The 15,726-nt window shown below is 54.6% G+C and overlaps 1 protein-coding gene across 1 annotated transcript; it reads right to left on the bottom strand.

The window, feature by feature from the left end:
- Positions 1-7,563: 7,563 nt before the first annotated feature.
- On the bottom strand, positions 7,564-14,125 carry EDN2 (endothelin 2). The gene is made up of 5 exons (XM_004591521.2): positions 14,011-14,125; positions 13,516-13,660; positions 11,969-12,091; positions 11,018-11,116; positions 7,564-9,684 (listed from the first exon to the last, which is right to left on the bottom strand). The coding sequence occupies exons 1-5, from the start codon at positions 14,072-14,074 to the stop codon at positions 9,591-9,593; spliced, it is 525 nt and encodes a 174-aa protein (XP_004591578.1). The 5' UTR covers positions 14,075-14,125; the 3' UTR covers positions 7,564-9,590.
- Between the last annotated feature and the right edge of the window lie 1,601 nt (positions 14,126-15,726).

A 15,726-nucleotide genomic window follows, 5' to 3' on the forward strand; every position in this document is an offset into this window, starting at 1 on the left:
CAACCTGCTGTTTGTGCCAAACACTACCCTTCACTGAGCCCTCCCCCTCCCTCTGTTTTCCTCTTTATCTCCAATATTGAACATCAAACAGTGACTGATCCCTCAACTACACTGGGCAGGTAGGGATAAGATGTGGTGCCCCAGGCATGCTGTGAGCCTGTTTTTGCTTAGAAAGTCCACAGTTCAGCTAGGAAGACAGACAAACGGGAGGCCACGGGGATGGACTTGGCAGGATCTTCAGAAGCCTGTGAGGGGCAAGGAGGCTGTGCAGGAGGGAGGGGCATGGATAGAAGTCAGCAGGGTCTGAGCAGGGGAGGGCACGCAGATGTCAGAGCTGGCACAGAAACCTCGGGTGTTACAGACACGGCAAGGGTAAGCCTAGCCCAGGAGGTGTCAAGTCTGCAGGTCCCAGCTCTGTGCACACATCTTTACCTCCCTCCCTTGACCCCTGTTAAGTACTGCTGTAAGCTCTGCCTCCTGTTATCCCAGGCCCCGTGGAGCTGGAGCAGGGAAACTCTTCCCTTTCAGCCTTTCATGCAAATCCCATCTGAATTTTTCATCTATGATAAAGTCATGTTTGTTTTTAAAATAAATAACATTTCTAATGACTTGCTAATTACTAAAATAATTAATCTACAAGTAAATAAAGCAAGATGTTGAGAGTTCCCACAGCAGGGATGTCCCTTGGTGGGAGCAGGAAACAGAGTCCTGTGTCCTTCGTAGGACTGGAGGCTGGAGTACCCGTCACACCTCACCCACGGGGACATCCTGCTCCCACCTACGCGCTGTACCCTGCACAGAGCCACAGGGCAGTGTCTGTCTGTACTCACCCTAGCACCTCTGTTATACCTGTGCCTGTGCTTACCCACCTGCACCTGCTGGTTTGCAGGTGCACATGGGTGAGCTCCTTAGCTGAAGGGGGCATCTAGTGAGCCAAGCTCCCTGCACCCAGGAGGCAACCTCAAACCCCACACCCCGGGGGTGTGGCTGTGCCCACTTCTTCTGCCTTCCCTGCCCCTGCCCCTCTCCTGCTCCTGCTTTCATTCCTGTTCAGCTACCTCCCTCCTACTTTGGGGGCAATTAGTGTGCAGACTCTGCCTCTACTGCCGCTCCAAGGGAGATGGGATTCTGGATGGAGCCCAGGAGACCCAGTGCTTGCTTACAGAGCAAGGCCCAAGCTAAGGGAAAAGCAGTAGACCAGCATCCAGGCTGCTGTACCAAAGCGAGTCTGAACCACAGGCTAAGGGACAGCCAGGCCACCCAGGTTCCCTCTCTTCAAAACTCCTGCAGGACCAGGTATCCAGAGTCCCCTGGTACACCTGCTTTCAAGAGAAGATGCTGTCCCGTTAGGTCCCCACCGAGTCCTGGAGATGGAGTCAGCTGAGGAAGGCTGATCCCTTAAGTTCTAGGCCCAGACACACATGGGGCCATGGCCCAAGGCAGGATGGAGAGGCTGAGGACGTGCAGCTCACAGGACCCTTGTTGTCAGCCCTGGGAGACACTAGAAAGGCTTCTGACTTCTGGCCATTTGCCCTCTTCAGCCAGAGCCTAACCAGGGTTGTCTCTTTTGTGCATCAGAGTCCATGTTCAGAAGAGCTTGGCCCAGAGTCCCTAGGTTTGAGCCTCAGTCCCCCTCCTGAGTTGGTAGCCAATGCATGTTCTGGGAGGCAGCAGGAGACCCAGGGGGGGTGCCTGGCTCCTGGCTTTGGCCTGGCCCAGCCCCTTGGCTGTTGAGGATATTCAGGGAGTAAAGAAGTGGATGCATCCTCACCCTCTGTCTCTGTCTCTCTGCTTTCTAAATAATAATAATAATAATAATAATAATAATAATAATAACAACAACAACAACAACAACTTTTGCCACCAGCTCTGCCAAGAATGAGAAGTTGATAACACCTAGCCCCAGTAGGGATGCAGGGAACTGGGCTTTCCTGCTCAGCCACAGCAGAAGTGAAAATTAGAAGGTGACCTAGGGCAGAATACCTAGTTCACACTCCTCTGACCCAGTAGGCTCCTGCTCACTGTCTGTCTTCCAAGAACAGATGTGTACACAGGTGTTGGTCAAACAGGAAATGGAGGCTGTCCAAATGATGCCCGCAGAATGATGTTCCTTCAGACCTCAGGTGGTCTACACTGCTGACCACAAGGAGGCCCAGGCAGGTCTGGATGCCCTGAGCCTCAGTCTTTCTGTTTATATTATGGTAATTCAGCCCGTGTCTGTGGGGTGACTGAGGGCTGGAATCAAGTTCCCAGGGCTGTTGTGTCTCATTGAGTTAAGCCAGCACTTGAGACTCCAGCCTCTAGCATCTAAGTACAAGCCCTTTCTGTTCTACTTCTGATCCAGCTTTCTGCTAATGTGTCTGGGAATGCACTAGCAGATGGTCCAAGTACCAAGTGGCTCCTGGCTTTTATCAGGTCCAGATCTGGCTGGTGTACTGTTTGGGAGGTGAACCAGTGGATGAAAGATTCTCTCTCCCTGTGCATTCTTCTCTCCCTGCAACTCTTTGAAAGAAATAAATCTTTTTTTAAAATTAAAATTCCTAAAGCAAAAGTAAAATCAACCCTATTGTCACAGGTGCCTGAATGTATTAATAAAATGTGACCTATTTCTACAAGGAATATTATACAGCAGTTGTTAAAAAGGGAGATAGTATTGATGCACGCTACAAATGTGAATGGATCTTAAAAATATTATGCTAACAGGAAAAAAGACTTACACATGTTGTACAATTTGCTTACATCTAGTTTATGTGGAAAACCTGGAATAGCAGATCAGTGGAGAGAGAAGTAGATGAGCAGCTGCTTCAGTCTGGAGGATGGGCAAGGAAAGACAGGAATTGACTGCTGATGGTCTGGTCACTGATTTCTTTCTGGAGGGGACAGAATTGAGCTGGATTGTGCAATGTTACAAATGTCTAGAAACTACTGAATTGTGGACTTTATATATGTGAATTACATCTCCAAAAAGTAGGCAGAAAAATTAATATAAACAGTTTTGTATAGTGTGCCACAGTATTATTTTATGCATGTTCTAGAAGAAAAGAAAAATTATTTTCTCTACCCTTTTGTGTTTTTAGATGGAGGAGCCCTGCAAATGAAACTGATAAATTGACAAGAGAAGGCATTTTATTTGGTGTTAAGAACTTGGTTTTCACATGCACAGAAGCCTTTTCTTTGAGACGTGAAGACCCAAAGAGATTCTCTCCATCACTTGGATTTTCTGGTTTTCCCTAAAATGCCTATGGGAGCTACTGAGGAAGAAGGTTTATTTTGATTCAAATTTGGAGGTGCGGTTCAGAACCAATGTCCCCATCAGCTTGGCATCAGAAGGAGTTCGATTTGAGGCAGGAGCAGAGATGAGGATCAACCCCTGCCTATAGGATCAACCCCTGCTGAGTGCAGCCTTGGGGAAGGGCCCACCCCTCCTTGGTCTAAAGACATCCTTCCAGGCCTTCCTCCCAGATGCCATAACTGAATCAGGACTGCACCTTTAATTCATCAACCGGTACCTAAGAATCCATTAACCATTAACAGAAGATCTGGGGTTTAAATGCCTGCTGAGCTAGGACCCCAATGTTGGAACTAGAGCAGATTGTTAAGAACAGTGAGCCCTGGGAAAAGCCACCCAGCACAGGGGACATGCCTTTAGAGTGGCAGCTGGTGGGGAGCTAGTGTGAGCCAGCATCAGTGGAGGACAAGGGCTAATTTAGCGAGGTTTGCTGATGCAACCCTCTCGGTGCGGACCTCCTGTCACCATGCTAATGATTGCTGAGGTCTTGGTGCTGCAGCAGGGTGGGCAAGCACCTGCAGCAGGTGAAGCCACAGGCAGATGGGCAGGGGCAGAGAGTTCTTCCTGCATGCATGTGCTGCTTCTTGGTGGCCTTTAGCTCCAAACAATCCTTATGCCTTGATGGTGTACCAGGGACAGAGAGGAGACAGTGGTGGTGGCAGCTTCTAACTCCCGGGGACACATCCTTTAGGTGATATTGACAAGCTTAGATATCTACCACCTGTGAGATCCCTAGTGCATTATGGTATGGTCTTACAATGTCACAAAGAAAATGCTGTTTAACAAATTGAGCAAAGTCCTCCCATGATGCAGGGTACTCACTTTGCATGTTTTGTGGGAGTTGCTATGTGTAAGCTCCAGGACGAAACGTGTTGAGTCAGGCCTTATCCTCATGTGGCCTCATGTGGGAAACCAAGGTTCAGATCAGAGAGGGGCTGTGGAGTGCTTGCATTGTCCCCTGCTCTTCCCTCAGCCTGTCTGGGTGTCTGTGCTGGATCTGTAGAATTCTGATCTCAAGGCCATGGCCAGGCCACCCTGCACTTCTTACTCCTGTACCCCTGGCAGCTTTGCTGGCCACTGGTGCAGGCCCGGTGGGCATATGCATTCCAGCAGGGGACAGAGTTGATAAGACAGGATCCAGGCAGTAGGACTGGTACCAGATTGGGGAGATCCTGGGGAGAGAGGCTCCCTTCCCACAACACCGTCTGCCCCATGGTGGTGAGTCAGGGGGAGACACAAAGCCTGAGAAGTATGAGCCTGGGCAAGGGATGTGTCCCACCCATTCCACAAGCCTGACTCCATCCAGTGACCCAGGCTTGTGTTGTCCACTGTCCTTGGAGAAGGCATCTACCTGCCCAGGGCCTCCAGGTCCCTGGTTGAGGGTACAAGGATGCCCAGGGGACCCAGGCTTGCCGGGCCCCAACCCCAGTTCCCCTGCCTTTGCTTTCTGACTGCCTGACCCTAGGAGCAGGGAAGCAGAGCTGGCCTCTCTTCCCAGACAAGGACAGTGCTCAGCCCCCTCCTCCTCACCCCAGGCCAGTAGGAAGCAAATATAAGATACTCACATGTACACACTCACTGTTTTATTAGCTGTGAGGGCCTGGAGGCCAGGGGTGGGCCCTCGAGACCTTAGCCCCCAGCTCCTGGCTCACAGACCCTGTGGCTGCCTTCAGCAATGGGTGATCGACAGGCTGGGCTGGTGGCGCCCTGGCAGGCCTGCCCTGGCAGCTGCTCCCACAAGGCGAGGCCTGTGTGCTCGCGCCGGAGAATTAATTAGGCTGCATTCCTCTTGCAGGGCCCTTGGCGGGCCTGCGCATGGCCCCTCTGGAGCTACTGAGGGCTCTTGGCTCAGATCCCTGGCAGGCCAAAGGGAGGCTGGCACTCTGCTTCCATTATAAGAGACTGGGAGGGCTGCAAGCACTGACCAGGGAGGGCCAACAGGAAGCCAGTGGCCAAGGCTAGCTCCCGTCCTGGTCCCGCCTTACTTAGCAGCCTTCACTGGCTCCGCATCACTCTGGCTCAAACCCTTGGCATTGGCTGCAGTTCCCAGCTTGGCTCCTGGCTGTCCCAGGCTCTGGCTAGACAGGCCTCATGCCAGGAGTCCAGCTGTGCTGTTCTTCTCTCTGCCCTGGGATGTGCACCCCTTGTCCCCAGGCCAGCTCATCACACCTGCGCCCTCTTGTCCTCCCAGCCAGCCCATGAGAGCCTTGAGGGCAGAAGGGCAGTGTCCAGAGGCATATTGCACAAACAGCAGGTATTTCCACCAGGGTGAGGCTGTGGGCATGAGTGGGATGATGGCTGCTGTAGGGTTCCCCTGCCCAGAGAACTCCACCTTCCACATCACCCTGCACACCCTTGGAGGGTGCTCTGTTTATTCTGGGCTGCTCTTCCGTCTCCCTCCACCCTCCTCCTTTACTTCCTGGGAGCTTAGACTAGGTGTCACCTCCTCAAGGAAGCCACCTCGGGTTTCCCCTCCCAAGAAGTTCCATCACAGGGTAGATGTTTCCTTGTCAGAGAGCTCAGGATAGACATTAAGAGCCTGGGGTTTAAATCCCAGCTTAGCCACATCCTAGCTGTATAAGTTGAAGCAAGTTATATAGCCTGGGTCTCAGTTACTTCTTCTAATTATTTTTGTTTTCAAGAGGTTTATTGATTGCTTTGAAAGGCAAGGAGATAAAGAGAAAGACACACACAAAGAGAATTAGAGATCTTCCATCCACTGGTTTACTCCTCAAATGGCCTCAACAACCAGATCTTGGCCAGGCCTAAGGCAGGAGCCATCCATATCTCCTGTGTGGATGCAGGGACCCAAGCGCTTGAGCCACCTCCCACTGCTGTGTCAGGTGCATGAGCAGGGAGCTGCAAGGGAAGTGCAGCTGCTGGGCTGGAAGCCCTGCTCTGATGTGAGATGCCAGCATCACTGTACCTGCACCTGCTGTTATCTCTTCTATCCAGTGGGAATGATGGTGTTGGAATCTGTTGCATGAGACTGCAGGAAGAAACTGAGGAGTTAAACAGTAGAAAGTACTTAGTAAGTGTTCAATAAAAGTTAGCCATTAATTTTATCTGAGGAGGGAACAGTGCTCTCTTGATGGCTGTGTCTGTCTAGTTCCCAGGAGGTGATTATTCATAACTGTGGAATGAATGGTGGCCACATTCCAACCAGTTAGTGCTCTGATAGGCTAATGACTTTTCTGCACTGAAAACTCCACTCCCTGGATGCTGGCTTCTGAGGGTGGAAGCAGAGAGCACTCGGAGAGCTGGGTGGTGGGGTGGGATGGGGTGGATGGCTGAGGGCCTGCCTGTGGCCTTTCTTGCTGGGCCTGGCTGGGTTTTAGGCTGCAGAGCCCCACATGCAGGAGTAGTCCACATTGTGCCTCTACTCTCCTGTGATCCCAATACGTCTAGCTCAGCCCAGTGCCTTTTGCTGGCCTGTGTTCCAGTCTCAAAGGCCACAGATTTGACTCAAAAAGCCTTGGAGGGAAAACCCTCTTGCTAGGTGTTAACTGAGAAGGCAAGGAGAAGGGAGGCTTTTGCCCTGTAGGCCTCCTAACATCAGATTCTTTGCTCCCCTGGTTCTACCTGACCTTGTGGCTATACCCAAGTCCTTTTGTGTTTCTTCCCAAGACAGAGCTCAGCTTGGGGCCACAGCTGCCTGTACTGTGCTCCAATTGTGAACATAGACATAGTTCAAGGTAGACACGACCCTGTGGCCCATTGCAGAGAAGCAGCAGGCTGGATGAGGGCCAGGGCGGGGCTCCCTAAGGTGCCCAAGCTACAGGTTTGCATTTCTTGCGATGAAGGATCTAAGGGACTCAGTTTCACCCCTACCTGTACCTGCCTCCTGGGCCACCTCTCTTCCCTTTAATCATCTCCATTGCACAATCATTTGGGTCACTGATCTCTGAACCCCGGCCAGGACTCTGGGGCTCTGTGCCAAGGGCAGTGGGCACCTGCCTCCCTGGGCCTCCAGTACCGTCTCAGCTAGGACCCCTCAGGCTCCTGCCAAGCTTGCATGGCAGCTGGGAGCAGCAGGATGCCTGGTGGTTAGGGGACTGGGCAGGCTGAGAATAAGGAGGCAGGTGGCTTGGGAGCACCCTAAACTCTCACGGGCCACAGTGCATTCTGGCTGGGGAGCCTCTTGCTGCCAAGCTCAGCTCAGCTCAGCTCAGAGCCAGAACTTGGTTGCTCTCTGACTGCAGCTGAGCCTCATGCCAGACACAACTCTCCCTGGCAACTCTCTTTAAAATGGCCTGCTCCTTGGGGACCCTTAAGCAACAGCCAATGGCTGGATGGGTAGTGGGTGGGGTAGCCTCAGGGCCACCTCAGTGACCAGGCTTGAGAGAGGCATCAGGGGGCCCAAGAGTCCACAGGAGAAAGTCTGGACTGCTCAGGCTGGACTCTACTCCTAGTGCTCCCAGTGCAGGAATGGGGCAGCAGAGAGTCCTCCCCAGGGGCTTCCTTTGCCACCATCTCTACATGCTGGTACTATGCCTCGATCCCTGGACCCCTGCATTACATCAAGGCCCCTGACAGTTTGATGGAACTGCCTGCCTCCTCAGAGGCTATTGGAGGAGCTTAGCCCCACCACTGACCTACTAGGACTCTTACCCCCTACCCGGAGAGTGGGAATTCTTTTCTGAGTTCAGATGGAGGGTCTGGGACTCAGAAAGAGGAGGAGCTTGCTTGAAGGTGATCCAGGAACTCAGTCACTAATGTTCTGTCCTGTGGATCCACACTCCAGGCTCTGCGGCCAGGAAGGACTGCATTTGGATTCTGAGGTTGTCACGTGCTTGCTGTGTGACCTGAATAAGGTCACTTGGCTTCTCTTTGCATCATGAAAATAGGGAGACGATCCAGAGCCCTATCTCAGAAGATGAGGTGAGACGATCCAGATAAAGTGTGTGTGACAGCAGTACACAGTAGGAGCTCAGAGCATGTCAACATGATGTTCTTCCATGAGAGGCAGGTGCAAAGCAGACAGAGCTGGGCAGGTGCACTATATGTGTGGCTTCATGCATCCAGTTTCCCTGAGAGCTGGCTTGGGCCACATGGATTTGTGTTGGATCCAGGCAGCAGGAGCACCCCTGGTGGCATGCTGTCCCTAGAATCCTGGGGAGCTGCTTCTTGGTCTTGGCAGAATTGGCAAATCCAGTGAGACAGTCCTGGACTTTTTGCTGTACCACATTGAAGGAGGACCCTGCTGGAGGAACCCTGGCAAGGGCAAGGTCAGGGCTAGGTTGTGGCTCCACCTCAACACCTGTGTTGACCTCCAGAGCCATATGCAGCCTTACCACCCCTCAGGGGGCAAGCTGAACACCAGACACACAACCTGGGGCCTCACATTCATCTCCTGAGGACTGTGGCTGCTGGAGCAGAAGGTGCTCTGCATGCCCCATGGTCTGGGTTTCTTTTCCATGTGCCCTTGGCAGAGGCCTTGGGCTCCTGGTCTGGAATACAGATAGTGGAAATCTGCAGTCATAGCTGCAGTTGGCCACTGATGTGCAGGGTAGACCAAAACCCAGACAGGACAGTTCACATGCAGAAACGCTAAGTCAGGTAGGAGGGAGCCACCTGCCCAGCCCCTTTCTCCACTTCCTGTGCCCCCCTAACTTTCTAGCAGCCCATTCCTGAGAGATACTCCCTATCCCTGTTCAGCCAAGACAAAATATCAGTGTTCCATTTCCTTATTTATTACAAACACAAGTCCCAAGGTCATTAATGAGGGTCTAAAAAATACATTAAAATAAATAGTCAGGGTTTTCCAAGTTCTCTGAGCAAATAAGTTATGTACAGACAGATGAGGCATGCACCGTGGCAAGTGTGTCTCACCAGGAGTGTCCCAAGAGAACAAGGGCACAAGGATGCTGGCAGGGCGAGCCCAGGAGGGCAAAGAGGGTTCTGAGGGCTCTCATCCAGCCTGTAGGATTGCTTCGGCTTGAGTTCTGCCACTGCAGGTTGCTGCTGCTGCTTCATGGTCCAATAGGGAGGATCCAATGTGCAAGTTTTCAGGTGTTTTCCACATGATTCTTTCCAGGAGCAGGGCTGTGGGCTGACAGCAAACGCCAGGAGGCGGCTCTGTAGCCTGGTGGCTGAGAGCTTTCCTGGGCAGTGTGAAGGCATGGAGATGCTCAGAGGGAGGCTCCTCACCAGAGGGTTTGTGCCAACCCCAGCCCAGGGGCTCAGCTGGCGGGGACCAAGGAGCATGCCCAGGGAGCAGGCGAAGGTCTCCCATGAGCGCTGGGCGGCCCCTCTCCTTCTGTGTCACACAGCTTCCTTCTTGGCACTCCCAGCAGTGGGGCTATCTCTTTCTGCTCCTGGAGTGTGTGGCCCTGGGCTCCCTTGTCACGTCCCGCTGTTGTTCAGCAAAGCGAATCTTGGCTGCAGAAACGTCCCTGGGAATTGAGAGGGGTCAGGTTAGCCCCTTGAGGAGACATGAATCGCCCAAGAGCTCCCCACAATGGTTATGGGAGAGGAGGAGTGGTGGGACAGGCCACACCAGGGTTAGATGCTTCTCTGTCCACAGGGGCTTTGACAAAGCTGATGTTCAAGCATTGCACGACCATGTGACAGTACAGGTGCCCAAGACTGGCCCGGAGTCTCTACACTTTTGTTCAGGCCATGCCTTTCCCACAGTCCACCTCCTCCCAAACTCCATCCATCCTGATCCTACCCATTCTCCAAGATCTGGCACAAGGTGGACCGTTTCAGACAAATCTGGGTTCTGAGGTGACCTTGAATGCACCTAGACCCTGATGATTACTTGGCTGCTAGAGGTCTAGTTGGGAGCTAGGAGCTAGCTTTGGTTCTTAGTACTGAGGCCTTGGGCAAGGGACTCAGACTCTCTGGAGCCTCTGCTTGGGAAATAAAACATAGCCTGAACCTCTATGGGCACAAGTGTCAGGTTGGTCCAAGCCAGCTCTGGGTATACCAGAAAGTATGGTACATGTGTGAGGCTGTTTCTTTCACCCTCAGGCAGTTCCTAAAGACGTGGTGGGTCCTGCCCCACTCACTGCTATACCTTCCCCCAAAGATGGGAGACCCTGAGGGGTCATCCCGTTGTCCCCAACCCTGGCCAACTCCAACGTGCCATCAGCTAGAGGCAAGAGGCTGATAGCTCCAGGCCGCCCTCACCTGCGAGCCAGGCCCTCCTGGACTCAGTGGGTATGTGTGTGTGTCCATTCCTGGGACCTCATGCTATCACCATGCTAGCTAATTGCTTTGAAAATAGAAAGCTGCATCAGAGAAGTGGAGCAGTAAGCTGAAGGTCACATAGCTTGCTTGTGGCAAGGCCAAGGGGAAGCCCACATCAGGCTGCCTCTGCTTAGCAGCTGCCCAGCAGGTTTTTAGTCTCAAGTCAGGGCAGCTAGACACCTCCCATGTGCCAAACTCGAGCCTGGTCAGGAGGCAGCGTGGACAGAGACCCAGTGTGGGCCAGGGATTGGGAGCAGGCTGGGTAGTCAGCCCCTCTGGCCCCCAGTGTGTGAGACATGCCTGCCTCAGACCCTGCTGAGATGAGCAACTGTGGGCTTCCCAGCCATAGGTCCTCAGACTCTCCACCACCAGAGCGTGGTGGTCGAGAACAGAGACTCTAGCCTCCATGGGGTGCACTGTGTGCTCTGTGACTCTGAGCAAGTGGTTTCACTTCTCTGAGCTCCCTTGGTCACCCAGTCTTGCCTCATGTGTCTGGCATTCAGAAGGTGCCCCATGGGCACAGGTGCTCCTCACCTGAGCCTCTGTAGGAGCTTGCCTGAAGTGGACCACGTCTTGCCAGTTTGGAATGTGTTTGCCAGGGACTGGCCGCCAGGGACCACCACGGCTTCGGTCCTGTGGGAAGAGCACCAGGGGCCCAAGTGAGGGGCTGTCCAACACCCTGCAGTTGCCTGGCTGCTGGCCCAGCCCAGCCCCCACCCCACCCCGCTGCCCTCGGGGGCAGATCCATTTCTAAGTGCTGTGCACCTGGCTCCCTCCTTTCTGCAGGTGGAGTGCAAGCTGAGGAAAACTGAGCTGCCGGGAATGTGTTTTTGGCCTCAGAAAGAGGCCTTCCCAGAATCGGGCCACCTGTGAATGTGGGGGAAACTGAGGCACAGCCCAAGCTCCTAGGAGGAGTTTCTCGTAAGCCACCCTGGGAACTGGAGCCTGAGGTTTTGATGACAGCTCCAGCTTTCCCAAACAGCTCCTTGTGTGTGTAGGAGGGAAGGGACAAAGTCTCCCTCCCCCTTTACAGAGAAGCTGACCTAAGGCCAGGACCTAGGACAATTTGACAAAGCACTCTCCCCCAGCCCCCCCCCACCCAGGAACTCTGGGGCCACCCTGGCATGCTGCCACGGTTCCCCCAGCTCCAGCTGCAATTCTGAAAGCCCTGGACTCAGGTCATAAACCAGAGTAGGGAGGAGGAGCTTGCACTCACATGACAAGTCCTATGTGTGTTCTCTGCATTGGTACCACCCCAGTTATCACCTGGGGAGAACCCCTCCCGCCCATCCCATGTGCTCTCAGAAACCCACAGCCACGCAGCAGGAGGCTCTTTGGGGTGGTGCCTGGGTTCTTGCAGAAAAGGACACCACCCACACAGCCCGGACAGCCAAGGGCCCTCATTAGCCACTCCCCTCCTCTGCTCGCCAGGGCAGGTCCAGGCCAGTGGCTGCCACTGCCTTTACAAGCCAGGTGCCCACTTACCAGGGCCTTCGGTGACAGAAGGTGGCACAGACAGGGTCCCCAACACTGGAGCACTCGCAGCGCTTTGGCAGGGAGCGGCGCCGGCGTCTTGGCGGGTTTCCCAAGCCGTAAGGAGCTGTCTGTCTGTAGGCAGGCAGCCAGCAAGGTGATGGTGTTGTGGGGTGGGGAGAGAGAGCGAGTGAGAGAATATTAGCTTAGTGTCTGCCATTGGGGAGCAGGGACCTTCCACAACACAATGGCACATCCTTCCAGGCTATCAGGGCAAATGTGACCATTCCTCAACCTCCAGGAGTCCCACTATGAAAGCCACAGGTTCCTCTGTCTGCCCTAGGCTCCTGTGCCTCTGTGCTAGGCTGGACTTCCCCAAGCTTGGGCAGGAGGGGAGCTAGAAGCCCTTACTGCCCCTGTTCGCACCTGGACAGGAACCTGGCTGGACCTTTATTTCTAAAAACAGCTCTAAGCTAGCCCTGAAAGAAGGCAGGACTCTCCCTCCCTCCACCTAATTGAAGTAATCACTCAGTTTCCCTGGCTCCACTGGGCAACTCATGCCTGGAGGGGTGACCAGTTGTTCCTTAGAGTTTTACCTAAAAAAAACAGTGTGTATGTGTGTTCAGGTGGATTGATTTCAGATCAAGCGTCTCACCAAGACAGGGCAGGGGCAGGGCAGGAGCCCTGTGCTGGTTGGACCAGCACCTCTGGGTGACAGCTAATTTTAGACAGCATGACTGGAGCTGTAAGGACTCCAGGTAGACCAGGGACTGGCACAGTTCCCATCCAGGGAGTGCCTGAGTACGGATTAGCTACATACACACACACACACACACACACACACACACACACACACACTCACACGCTTACGTGCAGGGTTCCTGCTGCCTTTTGCAATTTAGGAAAGGTGAAAAAAAAAGCCCAACACAAACACACACAGGAACTTCAGCTTGAGGTATGCAGTGGCCTGGAGGCAGCGCCGGTGCAGGCAGAACAGACGGCGCTGGCTCCCACCCTGGCTCCGCTGGGTATCACAGGGTGGATTTCTCATCTGTCACTGGGGGACGACAGCATGCCTTGCCTCCTGCGAAGGATGGGGGCTCATGGGAGGCCACTGCACGTGCAGTACTTGGCGGGGGACCCAGCCCAGCCAGGACGTGGTGCTGTCACTCGTAGTATTTTTCTTGGAAACCCATGAGGTGGCAGCCTGGCAGGGCAGGTGTGTGTGTGTGTGTGTGTGCGCGCGTGCACACGCGTGTTCCAGCACCCACCTACCGACCCAGGCACAGCCTACCAAGAACTCCTTCCTGTGTGATCTTCAGACGAACCTCGCCTCCCTGAGCCTCACTACTCTGATCTGGGAAAACGGAGCTAGCACTTCTTCCCGGCTGCCAAGAGCAGCCCTCCACGTGGCTGGGGAACTGTGGTGATCAGCAGCTGCCTGTCCCCTTCTGGAGGCCAAGAGAGAGGCTGACTTCCTTGGCATGCCCAGTAGTCCCTGCCTGGGGCCCCCTACCCTAGCAGCCAGCCCCACCCACCCAGACTCCACAAATGTTTACCCAGGAGTGTTCACCCAGATGATGTCCAGGTGGCAGAAGTAGACGCACTCCTTGTCGAGCCAGGAGCTGCAGGAGCAGCGGCGGAGCCGCAGATGGGTACCACGAGCACGGGCTGAGGATGCTGGCTGCTCCAAGGTGGCCTTCCCTGCACATACAGGAGGAAATAGAGGTGGAGGCGTTGGTTAAGGCACCTGGCACAGTCCAAGATATGGAGCCCCCAGTTGGTCCCTCCTCTTGTACAATCGAGGAAGCTGGCACCCTCCCTGCTTGGGAGCACCGGGCCCGCCTAGGGAAGCACCAGCAGCATGGTGGGAAGGGCTGGTAGATGTTCATGCAGCAGCTGCCCCAGGCTCGTAGCACCTCTGCTCCCCAGGCCTGCAGCATCCCACCCCTGCATGCCTTCTGTTGGCTTGGGAGGGACAGCGGGCCCTGCGGGGAGACATCTGTGGTCAAAGGGCAGGAGCTGCAGCAGTCAGAGAGGCCAGGGTAACTCACCTTCATGCAGGGCCACGAGCAGGGCCAGAGCGACAGAGCACCAGGCAGTGGGCATGAACACCATGGCAGCAACAGTGGAGTGCGCGGCTGGACCGGAGCAGGGAGAGCCTCTTGACGGTGTCTCACAGCTAAGCTGAGCAGACAGCTCATTGCCTTGGTGCCCTGCTCCTTCTTATAACAGCAGGCACTGTGCCCCGCCCCTGCTGGGCCAGCCCTGCCCCGCTGCACCGGCGGGCAGCCAGCCAGGGATACCGCCTCCTCCCCCGGGCGCCCGGCCCGCCCTAGCCTCCATGGGGCCAGGAGAGGGAGGAGGAGGCTCTGCTCCTCCCTCAGCACCCAGAGCCCCTCTGCGAGTCCTATGGCTCCCTGTAGGCCTGGGAGGCCCCCTCTAGGTCCTGCTGAACATTCTCAAGTCACCCCCCAAAGGGTTTCAAACTCCTCCTCCACTTATTTGTGGCTTCCCTGCAGGTCTTAAAAAGGACTAAGACTCACTTTTTTTAGGAGACCCTGCCATGTGTCCTGCTTGTCCTGTGTTAAGCAGGCTGAAGGCACCCCTGTTTTATGGGGGGAATCAAGAGGCCAATTCAAGGATATGTGGCCTTGGGCGAGTTAGAGCCCTCTCTGGGCCTGCTTCCTTCAGTAAAGGACACATTTCACATTTGACCTCTGACCAGCCTGGGGCTGCCTTGTTACTATCTCACCTCAGAAGTGCCCTCTGCCCCCACCCCTCTCACTCTCAAGATCCCTTCCAGAAGTGGCTTAGCTGCGTAGCCACAGCCAAGGACACCCCTCTTGGGCCTCAGTCTCCTGATTTGCAAGAAACTGTTGGCTCCCTTAAGACTGAAAAGGTGACTCTGGGCTCCCTCTCAGAAGGATGCCAGTGAAAGGGCACAGCCAGTGTCCCTTGAGTGGACCCAGCAGCAGACCCTAGCTCACCTCAGCACAAGGCCAGAGAGGGACTTCCTGGGGCTGGCCGTCAGCCCCTGATCCCTCTGCAGACTAGAAGCCTGGCTGAAGGCAAGAAAGGAACATGCCACCGATGCTGAATTCTGCAGCTTGTGGGACCGAGCAGCTGGGATCTGGCAGGAGGTCGCCTCCTGTGCCTGCTGGGTGCTGCCTCAGAAGTCTGTTTCCTTCTAATGTCTTTTCTAGGCGCCTGTCCCCAGGAAGAGACATTCTTGTTTCTGGGAATCCCCAGGCCTGTGCCTCTTGCGCCTGCCTGACTCATGGCATTGACCTTATCTCCACAGCCATCTCAAGGGCTGGGACTCTGGAGAAGCCGGCCCTGCACGTGGCAGGGGCCCTGTGAATCTCCCTCAGGGGAATGTAGCCCAATGTGCCTGGCTTTGAACTCCGGGTCCCTGGCTGCCCACTCTTGAGGTCTTGTGCATCGTGTCTCTTGCCTCTTTCCCGCACGCAGGGGAACGACCACAAAGAACAGCAATGCTGCTTCTTCCTGTGTGTGTATATGTGTGGGGAAGTGCATGTGTGCACTTGAGTGATGGGGAAGCTGGGCAGAATGGACAAAGGGCAATGCCATGGGTAAGGTCTTCTCTCCCTGAAGTTACAGGAAGCAAGAGAGTAAGCATTTCCTGAGCACATGCTGAACGCCCTGATCACCTGCGACTCCTCCTCACCCACCACCCAGGAGGCTTCTGGGATGTCAAATTTGTGATTGCCCACAAGGAGGCTCAGAGAAGCCATACAGTTCTCAGC

Source organism: Ochotona princeps, chromosome 2 (assembly GCF_030435755.1).
Source record: "Ochotona princeps isolate mOchPri1 chromosome 2, mOchPri1.hap1, whole genome shotgun sequence".
NCBI lineage: Eukaryota > Metazoa > Chordata > Mammalia > Lagomorpha > Ochotonidae > Ochotona > Ochotona princeps.

Excerpts from the sequence above, each read along its gene's own strand:
- EDN2 (XM_004591521.2), bottom strand. The coding sequence starts at position 14,074 with ATGGTGTTCATGCCCACTGCCTGGTGCTCTGTCGCTCTGGCCCTGCTC. Across the intron at positions 13,661-14,010 it reads GCTCGTGGCCCTGCATGAAG|GGAAGGCCACCTTGGAGCAG; the intron begins GTGAGTTACCCT and ends CTGTATGTGCAG. Across the intron at positions 11,117-11,968 it reads TTCTGTCACCGAAGGCCCTG|GACCGAAGCCGTGGTGGTCC; the intron begins GTAAGTGGGCAC and ends CTCTTCCCACAG.